General features: G+C 48.6%; 1 protein-coding gene across 1 annotated transcript in view; it reads right to left on the bottom strand.

Moving 5' to 3' along the window:
* Positions 1–11,746, bottom strand: part of ITGA11 (integrin subunit alpha 11) — a 164,405-nt gene that overhangs the window by 86,242 nt on the left and 66,417 nt on the right. Inside the window, exons 5-7 of the mRNA XM_015414591.1 lie at positions 8,812–8,921; positions 5,954–6,045; positions 2,669–2,783 (exon numbers count right to left, since the gene is read on the bottom strand). Of these exons, the coding sequence (XP_015270077.1) occupies positions 2,669–2,783; positions 5,954–6,045; positions 8,812–8,921 (317 nt within the window). The remainder of the gene's footprint in view (positions 1–2,668; positions 2,784–5,953; positions 6,046–8,811; positions 8,922–11,746) is intronic.

The following is an 11,746-nucleotide window of genomic DNA, read 5'->3' as shown; positions in this document are numbered from 1 at the left end:
GGGGGGGGGGAGGCGTGGCTGTTCGCCCCGGAGCAAAATAAAGCACAGTAGCCCAATCACATGGTCCCCTGAGTCTCCATGCTTTGGCTGTTAGCTGGCGATCACACGGCGATGCTGCAGCGTGGCAAAGAAGCGGCGCAGCGCAATCACACCAGCGTTTCGCGTTTGTGTGCATGCGCAGTTCTGCAGAGCAGCACTGCTTTCAGTTTCGTGTTTGTGCGCATGCGCTTACGAAAAACATCCAGTTTTTGACGGGATGTGGACGGGCGCCGGATGCCATGGGATACTAGTGCTCCTGCGATCAGACACCCGCCTGTGCCGTGCGTTTTCTGGATACTAGTGCACTTTCCTTGGTACTTTTTAACTCTGCATCTTCGGCAGGATGCCACAGGTTGGCCACGGGTGTGCTACGCTTCCCAGATGTTGCTGTGTGATCGCGCCCCGAAAATCTGCCCGACATTCGTGCCTTTCGCGTGGCAAAATCTCCGTGTGACCGGGGCCTATGAATATTTAGACAGTGTTCATAAAGAGCAGTTAAGCCAGTATAATATAGAAGACTTCTGCAGCTAGACAAGACTGGCTTGCTCCTAATGCAACCACGTGAAATGAAACCAGATGATAATTTGAAGAGAATAAAGAAGACGTGAAGCATGGGATTGCTCCTAACACAACCAAGGGGCTGATACCTTTCAATGCAACAGGTTTACTCTTGAGGAAGATTGGGATGAAATTATCTTATAACCGGGTGCTCATTGCGAATGTTGGATTTTTTCTTGTAATAATGTAAAGTTTTATTTACAATACAATATGATTCTTACTAAATGTCCTAGGCCCCTGCCACACGGGGCCTATGAATATTTAGACAGTGTTCATAAAGAGCATTTAAGCCAGTATAATATAGAAGGATTCTGCACCTAGACAAGACTGGCTTGCTCCTAATGCAAACACTTGAAATGGAACCAGATGATAATTTGAAGAAAATAAAGAAGACGTTAAGCATGGGATTGCTCCTAACACAACCAAGAGGCTGATACCTTTCAATACAACAGGTTTACTCCTGAGGAAGATTGGGATGAAATTATTTTATAACCGGGCGCTCATTGCGAATGTTGGATTTCTTCTTGTAATAATGTAAAGTTTTATTTACAATACAATATGATTCTTACTAAAAGTCATTCATATCGCAGTGTTCGCTTGTTTGCTGTATTTCCTACATGGATACCTGTGATCCCTTCTTGGTTTTTTCAACCTCCAGGTGGAGCCTGAAGTGCTTCTGTAACTACAGCTGATTCCCAGAAGAATTTCCCAAGACAGAATTTCCAACCCTGTTCTCTCCCCGCCTGCTTTAAGATTTAAGAGCCAGTTTGGTGTAGTGGTTAAGTGCGCGTACTCTAATCTGGGGGGACCGGGTTTGATTCCCCACTCCTCCACTTGCACCTGGCAAGATGACCTTGGGCAAGCCATAACTCTGGCACAGCTCCAATTTCCCGGGGGGGGCTGGGGCTGGGCCAGAGGCATTGCTGTGCTAGGAGCAAGGGTGGCTCCCGGGGGAGGCTGAGCCCTTTCCTGAAAATTTCGGCGGGGGCTGAAGCCCCGCCGCCCCCACGAAGATTACGCCTATGCCTCAAGGAGCTACAGGAGAAGCTCGGGCTTCTAGAAAATTTGCAACATCTTCTTCAGACGACCGTTCCCAGGATTCCTTGGAGGAGGAGGAGGAGGAGAAGGAGGAGGAGGAGATTGGATTTATACCCCGTCCTTCACTACCCAAAGGTGTCTCAGAGCGGCTTACAATCTCCTTTCCCTTCCCCCTCCCCACAACAGACACACTGTGAGGTAGGGTAGGTGGGGCTGAGAGAACTGCTCTTTTTTCAAGAACAGCTGTGCCAGAACTATGACTTGCCCAAGGTCATCCAGCCAGGTGCAAGTGGAGGAGTGGGGAATCAAACCCGGTTTTCCCGGATTAGAGTCTTAACCACTACACCAAACTGGCTCACAAGCCATGATCATTAAGTGGGCACAAAGTCAACACACATTTGAGATACAGCCTCTTCAGCAATGAAGGCAAATGGCGAGAAAAGTTGGCTGCCTGCCTCTGGATTTAGGGTTGGGAAATTCCCGGGGGTAAAACAGTCCAGTGGAGCCTGAGCAGTGAGTGTTTCCTTCTGACACCCTTCCGGTCATGTCAGGGGGGGTTGGCATATGCAAATACGTTATGCTAATAGGATATGCTAATGAGCTCCTGCACCTCTTTTTCTAAGAAATGACCCCTGATTGTAGGTGTTCTCCAGGCCCTACCTGGAGGTTGGCAACCCTGTGGACTGGGCTCTTTTCTTTTTGAGCAAGAATCCAGCCCATCTGTTTCTGGGGCTCCCTGCCCTTTCTTTCCCCGTCTAATGCAGGAAGGCCCGTATGAAACACACGGCATTCTGTCATTGCCGCCGTCTGGGAAGAAAAGCCTTTTTGCTTTCCTGCCGCCGCCAGACTCCTTCTCAGTTTTCCCACCTCCTTTCACCCACTGGTGTCCAGATGGGTTTCTCCAAGTGGGACTGCAGTGACCAGAGGACACCCCCCCCAACACCCCCTTTGAGTCCCATCACCCGAGTAAGCAAGCAGGCAGGCAGGCAGGCAGGCAGGCAAGGGCTTCAGGAGGACAAACTGTTTCCCGTACGCTGGAGTGCCGGAGCCACCGTCTTGGAGAACCTGAAGTTGGAGTTCACCCGGGAGCACATTCCTGTGGTGTAGTAAGAACTTCCGCATTCGTGAGACCAGAGAGGGCTGCAGGCCTGTGGATGGGGGGGGGGAATAGGGGGGGGAGGAAATGAATGCCAAGGAAGGTTTTAGGAGCACGACATCAACAGAGGCCTGGGTAATCCCTCCAGAACCTGGGACGTTGATCTTCTGAGCCTCCCAGAAGCCTCTCTGGCCAAGCCCTCTGAGGAAAGGCCAAGGGACCTGGGAATGTTCCGTCTGGAGAAGAGGAGGTTGAGGGGGGGCACAATTGCTCGTATTTGAAGGGCTGTGTCACTCAGAGGAGGGCAGGGAACTGTTCCTGTTGGCAGCAGAGGAAAAACCCCGCAATAATGGGTTTAAATTAAGGGCGGGAAGGTACTGGCTGGATATTAGGACAAACACTTGTTGGGGATGCTCCAGGCTGATCCTGCATTGAGCAGGGGGCTGGTCTAGATGGCCTGTGTGGCCCCTTCCAAATCTGTGATTGTGTGATTCTAAGTCAGCATGCACCAGAAGGGTACAGAATGGCGTCCCAGTCTGCTGCTGACACAGGAACGCTTTTTGTCCTGACGCAAGCGGTGTCGATGTGACAGCGAAGCAAGGTAAATCAAGCCTCCGAACCACTGGCCAGCCACTGGTGGCCCCTGTTCCTGAAGTGGGTCATGCCCTGCCCCCTAAGTTGAAGCAAAAAATGAGAGATCATGGGAGGAAGTGGAATTCCAAAAGCAACATCCATGACAACAATAATGAAGAGTCAATAAGGAATAATTTGCAAAAGCGTTTACTGTAGTAAGTCTGTAGAAAACGTTCCTCTATTATCGCTCACACACTAACGAATACTGCGCAATGTAAACAATTCGTTTCAGAATATTTGCTTTATCTGAGCTCGTAGCAATCCCAATTCTTTATTCTTTATTGACTCTTCATTATTTTTGTCACAGATGTTGTTTATGGAATTCCACTGCTCCCTAAGTCGGCTGTACGGGCATCGCTTTCTAAAGAGTCGGGCGCTCTCCTTAAGAGGAGAGAGAAGGCGGCTGCTTCCACGCTTGCAAGGCTGAAGGATTCCTCTACACGAGTGCAAACAAAATGAGGATTCCACTCAGCACTTCACAGAAGGTTTTTATTCCTCACAAAATCTCTCCGGGCTACAACATCCTTCACAGAAGTAGGTTCTGCTCAACAGAGGTCCTTCTTTCCCCCAAAACTGTCCCTTTAATTGTGTTACCACCCAAATTCTTGTTACTTAACAGTCTCTGCGCTTCCATACTTAATGAATTACTTCCCAGCCCAGGCTACCCCAATCTCCTCCCATCTCAGAAGCTAAGCAGGGTGAGCCCTGGTTACTACTTGAATGGGAGACCACCAAGGAAGCCCAGGGTCTTTATGCAGAGGCAGGTAATGGCAAATCACCTCCATTTGTCTCTTGCCTGGACAACCCCACAGGATTGCCATAAATTGGCTGTGACTTGATGCCAATTTCCACCACCACATTTTCAGTACTGTTAGTATAATTGTACCTTGCATGGTAGTTGTTCTGCATTACAAGGTTGTTGTTGTTCTCAAAACTGACACGAGAGAGCCACAGAGAGAGAAAGAGAACAATACCTCCACCAGAGTTCTGGCAGAGACAGGAAATGGGGTTCTGGCCCGGTGTTCCTATGCACTTCCTTTTAACGGGATTTGGGCCATGGTTGGTTCTCATGCATATGGACTGAAAGCAACCTGTGATGGGTAAGACGTCTGTAGTTGACTGCGTGGCCTCTTGGGTATTTCATAGGGTAGGAGATTTGTGTAGCAGGAAATACTATTAGGGCACGCATACACAGAAGAAGAAGGGAAGATGAGGTTAACAGTACCAATCCCCTAGCTCTGATTGAGTCCTGTAGCACCTTAGAACCCAACAAGAATTTTGGGGTAAAAGAAGAAGAAGAAGAGGAAGAGATTGGATTTAAACCCCGCTCTTCGCTCGGAGTCTCAGAGCGGCTTACAAAGTCCTTTCCCTTCCCCTCCCCACAACAGACACCCTGTGAGGTCGGTGGGGCTGAGAGAGCTCTTTCAAGAACTGCTCTTTCAAGGAATGCTCTGAGAGAACTATGGCTTGCCCAAGGTCATCCAGCAGCTGCAAGTGGAAGCGTGGGGAATCAAACTCATTCTCCCAGATTAGTTCGCGCACTTAACCACTACACCACACTGGCTGTTGAGAGTCAAAGTTCTGATGAAGGGAGCGTTGACGCTCGGAAGGTCATACCCCCAGAATCTTGTTGGTCTCTAAAATGTGATTGGACTCGAATCCGGCTCTGCTACTGCATACTGACACAGCTACCGTCCAACACTCCCCCGGCTCCTTCGCAATTCCTTTGCAAGGAGGGGGCAGTTTTAATTACTGCTTCCCTACAGGGATGCAAAATGACTGTAAACATGTGTATGATTGCAATCGCTCAATTACAAGATGACAATCATAAAAAAGAAGAAAGAAAGTTAGCAATCACCTTTCAGCCCAAGAGAAAAAACTGGGATTAAGAGTGGAGAGTTGCTCCAGTCAACCTACTTATTCCAGTGGGATTACAACTGCAGCAACTCTTGAGTATGATTGCACTGTAAATCATCCCCCCCCAAGAGAAGAGGAAATGACAAAGGAATGCCACCCACCAGCACTATGAAGGAAGACAACGCTGCAGTAATTAACCAGGGTAAGAAGAGGAAGCAACAGAGAAGGAAATTTTAAAAGGGGAAATCATTTTGTGTAGCCTCAACGGCATTTTTTCATTCCACACATGGGTGGTGGAGCATCGCAATTGCCTTGTTGACAGGGGGGGAAATCACTACAAATCAGATCTGAATAACTTGGAAGACAACACAGAAAACACTGGAATGCAACTGACGAACAATGGCATTATCTAAATTCTGAAAAGGAACAGAGTTGAGCCAGTTGATGTTTGTTTTAGAGAGAGTTTCTAATGAGGAAGCAACCAGAGAAAGAAAGAAAGAAAGAAAGAAAGAAAGAAAGAAAGAAAGAAAGAAAGAAAGAAAGAAAGAAAGAAAGAAAGAAAGAAAGAAGATTGTGATGGATATAGTCAAACATTCAAAACAAAAGCCCATGTTGCAGGGCGGAGATTAAAAATGGGTCCCCCTTCCAAGTCCGAAGCTTACCCCGCACAAAGAGGACAAAAAAGCTTACACAGAAAGCGTCTATGGATTACGTAAACATCCCATGGCTTACCAAGAAGCTGTTGTCTTTGGGGTTTGTGGTCAAGCTCAGGCCCAGACGCATGTTATCCTTGCGTTCCGACACATTGGAAAGAGTTACTCTTCCTTGGGGAAAGAACATCAATGTCAGGCAGGCGGTGAAAAAGAGGCATCAATCTTGGCAGAGCATACTTTCAAAGGCCTTTCTCGCTGTATGCAATTCCTTCCATCAATCACAATGCTTGGCTTTACAGGAGAAAATACTCAGACACAAACCACCGAGAACGTCTGCTGAGGTGCCCCCTCGTCCTGGAATTATGGCTTCAACTTACTGTCCTAAAGGACTGTGGCAACAACATTTTAGATAGATCCCCAGCAGCATTCCCTCGAAGAAGAAGAAGAAGACGAAGAAGAAGAAGAGGAGATTGGATTTATACCCCGCCCTTCACTACCCAAAGGTGTCTCAGAGCGGCTGACAAACTCCTTTCCCTTCCCCTCCCCACAACAGACAACCCTTGTGAGGGAGGCCGGGCTGAGAGAGCTCTGACAGAAACTGCTCTTTTTCAAGGACAGCTGTGCCAGAGCTTGTGACTGACCCAAGGTCACATCAGCAGGTGCAAGTGGAGGAGGAGTGGGGAATCAAACCCGGTTCTCCCAGGTTAGAGTCCGCACATTTAACCACTACACCAAACTAAGCTGAGTTAGTGTGAGCTAGCTCACAGTTTTTTAGCCCCCAGCTCACAGATTTTTGTCTTCGCTCAGGAAGGGATGGCCCCAGAGCAAACTAATGTATGCAGCAGCCAAATGGCTCTCGCTCACAACTTTAATGCCAGTCGCTTACAAAGGAGAATTTTTGCTCACAAGACTCCACAGCTTAGAGGGAGCATTCCAGCCCAAATGAGCATGGACTCCGGAAAGGCCAAGCTGTGGCCGGTGTCTCCCCAGTTCGTGGGACCTCCCCAGTGAAAAGAGGCCAGCGAGGTTCACTTTGTACACCGAATGCTTCAGATCCATCAGGGAAAGGCAAACAAGGTACACATATTAAAAAATGCACTTTCATTCCCCATTCAGTGCACTTTGCAACTGGATTGTGCTATGCGAAATGGCAAAATCCACTTGCAAACGGTCGCTGAAGTGGATTAAAGGTAAAGGTTCCCTTGTTCGAAAGCCAGTCGAATCCGACTCTAGGGTTGCGGCGCTCCTCTCCGTTTCAAAGCCGAAAAGCCAGCGCTGTCCGAAGACTTTTCCGTGGTCATGTGGCCGGCATGACTAAACACCAAGGCGCACAGAACGCTGTTACCTTCCCACCGAAGCGGTACCTATTTATCTACTTGCAATTTCTTGCTTTCGAACTGCTAGGTTGGCAGGAGCTGGAACTAGAGACGGGAGCTCACTCCGCCATGTGGCACCCGGGTCTCAAACTGCTGAACTACCGACCTTCCACAGCCTGCAGTTCAGCGGCTTTAACCACTTGAGCCACCGCAGCTCGTGGTTTGCAAGTGGATTACGACGGCATTATTTAGCACGTGTGAAAGTGCCCTATACATGACAACATCTGTTAGGATGACAGAAATTGTCATACAAATTTGGAAGGAAATTGGAGATGGGGTTTATGGGAGGGAGATTGTCAAAACAGCCAAGACCAGCCCTGACCTGGATAGGCCAGGGAAGACCGATCTCATCAGATCTCGGAAGCAAAGCAGGGCCAACCCTGGCAAGCATTTGGATGGGAGACCTCCAAGGAATACCAGAGGCGGGAGGTGGGGGGCAGGCTTTATTCAGCCACCTCTCCGAATATCCTCCAGGCCCCCAGAAGGGATCAGTCACCAGAGGTCGCCATGGCTTCCAGGTGCACACACATACACACATGCACAAACACACACGTACACACATGCGTGAATAGGTCATTTTCTTTTTTAAAAAATGGCTGCTTTTCTTCTTCTTTGAGTTAGACAATTAACTAATTTTTAGCGTACACATGTGTGTGAATAGGTCATTTTCTTTTTTTAAAAATGGCTGCCTTTCTTCTTTTTTGAGTTAGACAATTAACTAATTTTTAGACCAGTGACCTGGATAGCCCAGGCCAGCCTGATCTCATCAGATCTTGGAAGTTAAGCGGAGTCGGGCCTGGTTAGCCTTGGTGGAAGGCCACCAAAGAAGTCTAGCATCGCTATGCAGAGACAGGCAAGGGCAAACCACCTCTGTTCAACGCTAGCCTTGAAAACCCAACAGTGTAGCCGTGAGTCGGCTGAGACCTGATGGCATTTTCCACCCCGGATCAGTGACAGGTAGTAGACCTTAATCCCTAGATCCCAACATGACGGGACATGGAAAATTAAACTTTCGGGACATCATCCAAGCAATGAGTGTGCTATACCAGAAAGAAGAAGAGGAGGAGGAGGAGATTGGATTTATACCCTGCTCTTCACTCGGAGTCTCAGAGTGGCTTACAAACTCCTTCCCCTTCCCCTCCCCACAACAGACACCCTGTGAGGTAGGCGGGGCTGAGAGAGCTCTTTCCAGAACTGTCCACGAGAGGACAGCTTGGACTGAACTGTGGCTTGCCCAAGGTCATCCAGCAGCTGTAAGTGGAGGCATGGGGGAATCAAACCCGGTTCTCCCAGATTAGAGTCCGCGCACTTAACCACGACACCAAGCCAGAAAGTGACACCTTCCCATTGTCCTGGGTTGGTCTTTGAGATTTTAATTTAATGCTTTCCACATTAGCATAATCCTCACCAATGGTGTGAGGAGAGGCAGTCAACATAAACCACCGAGAACAATCTGCTCAGGAGAATAACAGAGATGTGGCACTCCTGCCTTTCTGAAACAGTCACGTCCATGAGGTGCGCGGAGGAGCTATTCCACGTGGATTTTGCCGCAAGGCTTTACCTAGGTTCAGCTTGGAACAGGTGCTGTTGGCTTCGACGTCCACAGAACACTTGTAGACATCTCCCGTCTTCTGCTGCCCGTTGGTTTCGTAAGGAGCTCCCACCACCAGCCTGGAGGGGAACAAACATTTTGCCAGGTCTTTCTCGGTCACTTGCAAAGACAGCACATTTCAGTGCCGAGACAGCAAAGCCCCATGCCACACCGAAGCTTAGCAATGGTTTAATGGAGGACGGATTGCCAAAAACAGCTTAAATGTTCCACATCCACACCTCTGGACTGTGCCTTTGCTCTAAACATGATGCAGCTTTCTAAACTAAAAGGGGGGAAAAAACCCAATATCCTTGTCTCGTGTATTCCCTAGCTGCTGATTCACTGGTTATGTCATAGTACACTGCAAAGTTTTGTAGTCACCGCAGGGAGAGAGATATAATCTGCCCCCATCCAGAGAGACAAGGAACAGGACAAAGTTTGTTTTCCGCAGTTCCTTTCCCACAACAGCTGGCAGCTATCGAGAGCTCTAAACAGTGACTAATTCCTGTTTGGAACGGTGGTTTTTTCCAATTCACCCGGATCGAAAACTGGCAAGAGGCAAATGTCTCGAGACCAAACGGTATCAGACGATTCAGAAAAACAATCACAACGGAGGGCAGGAAATGTTGCCTCTCGACTGCCATTTCTTGGAAGGAGACGCGGTCCTCACATTACATATTAATAGTGCCTCAGACAAAAGAGCCTTCCTGTCTCCGACAAGGACTTTTGACTCAGGATCAGGACTTATAAGGAGGCCAAGACAGTTCCTCTACCTCCTCCTCCACCCCCGGACAAATGGGCCCTGAAATTGAGCACCGTGGGTGTAATGATTTCAGGTTTTGGTGTGTGTGTTTCTTTAAATGCCTAGTGTGACTGCAGTAATGTAAGGAGAGTGATAGAAGGAGATAAGTGTGATGCGATTGGCTGATGACTGAGAGTGTGGGAGGAGAGTGACGTCTCTGAGGTGATTCTGTGTTCTTGAAGAGACGAGTGTGGAGAGTTTTTGTGAGAGTCTGTGTGACAGAGGAAGCAGTTTGAGCTTAGTGCAGCCTGTGTGGCTATATGAGAGAGAAAGTTCAGCCTGTGTGGCTATATGAGCAAGAGAGTTCAGCCTGTGTGACTGTATGAGCAAGAGAGTAGCCTGTGTGGCTATATATGAGAGAGAGTTTAGCCTTTGTGACTATATGAGCAAGAGAGTTCAGGCTGTGTGGCTATATATGAGAGAGAGAGATAAGCCTTTCAGAGTTGAGTTTTGGTGTCTGAGAGACTGTGTGTGACACCAAGTTTTGTCAGTTATATTTTCTTTCTTCAACAACAATTCAAAAATACCCAGAAACCTATTTTGTTCTTTTATAAATAAATCATTATTTGTTTAAACTTATTCCAGCAATCAGAACAGTCCTTCCTCGGGACCACATAGTCCTCTGAAGCGCCCAGAAACGAGGTCATTCTACCAAAACAGAGAGTTGGAATTTTAATTCCTGGTGGCAGCAGAAATCTACAAAGTTCATGTACACAGAGTGTATCTTAAAGGAGAAACAGTCTCCCCAATAAGTGAGGATGCCACAGTGGGCTTGGATGAACTGGGAGAGAACAGGATTTGCCTGGCCAGATGAAACCTGCAAGGCATGCCTGTTATCCCTTAGGGTTGCTTTGGGTGCTGTTGGGATACTTACATTCAACATTCATACGTGTGCAAATAGGAGCAAAATAGGAACTTCATTCAGCCATGCTTTTGATCGGATCCTTCTCTGTTCAAAATCCTTTAGATGCCACCTCCTTCCCCGCCTGTGGGATCAGGTTGGGCCCTCCTGAGGCTACACAGCCTTCAGAGTTGCCAGCTCCAGGTTAGGAAATCCCTGGACATTTGGGGGTGGAGCCTGGGGAAGGCGGGGTTTGGGGAGGGGAGGGGCCTCTGCTGGGAAGGGACGCCATAGAGGCCACCCTCCAAAGGAGCCGTTCCCTCCAAGGGAACTAAGCTCTGTAGTCTGGAGATCAGTTGGAATTCTGGGAGATCTTCAGACCCTACCTCGAGGTTGACAGCCGACCTTACAACCTTCCCTTCACGTTCCTGGAGTTGTTGCCTCTGCAAGTACCATTCTGAAATGCCCCAGCTCTCTGTGGGTAATGGTAACAGAGTATTCTACTTCCTTGTGGTGCTATGAGATCGGCCAATTTTTGAAGTCCTCTATGGCTTATCTAGGAGCTGCGGTGGCTCAAGTGGTTAAGACGCTGAACTGCAGGCTGTAGAAGGTCGGTAGTTCAGCAGTTCAAGACCCAGGGTGCCGCATGACGGAGTGAGCTCCCGTCTCTGGCCCCAGCTCCTGCCAACCGAGCAGTTCGAAAGCAAGAAATTGCAAGTAGATAAATAGGGACCACTTTGGTGGGAAGGTAACAGCGTTCCGTGCACCTTGGTGTTTAGTCATGCCGGCCACATGACCACGGAAACGTCTTCGGACAGTGCTGGCTCTTCGGCTTTGAAACGGAGAGGAGCACCGCAACCCTAGAGTCGGATTCGACTGGCTTTCAAGCAAGGGAAACCTTTACCTTTATGGCTTATCTGGCTTCATGTACCTCAGGATTGGGAATTATTTGATCTTCAGAAGCTTGGCTATTGCCAATGTCCTCGGCCCAATGCTGGTGTTACAGTGTAAGGTTGCCAGCTCTGGGTTGGGAAATACCTGGAGATTTTCAGGGTAGAGCCCTGGGGGGGGGGGGGACCTCAGCAAGGTATAATACTGTAAAGTCCACCCTCCAAGGCAGCCATTTTCTCCAGGGGAACTGATCTTGGTTGTAATAGCGGGAGATCTCTCACGTGCCACCTGGAAATTGGCAATCCTACTACAGCAGCCACCAGTGAGTCAGGTATCCTGGTTTTAGACTGGAAATGACATGACCAACCAAT

Source organism: Gekko japonicus, unplaced genomic scaffold (genome assembly GCF_001447785.1).
Source record: "Gekko japonicus isolate JY-2015 unplaced genomic scaffold, Gekko_japonicus_V1.1 scaffold698, whole genome shotgun sequence".
NCBI classification, from domain to species: Eukaryota; Metazoa; Chordata; class Lepidosauria; order Squamata; family Gekkonidae; genus Gekko; species Gekko japonicus.
Note: the sequence above shows the minus strand (reverse complement) of the source record. Positions and strands in the feature narration are given on the sequence as shown.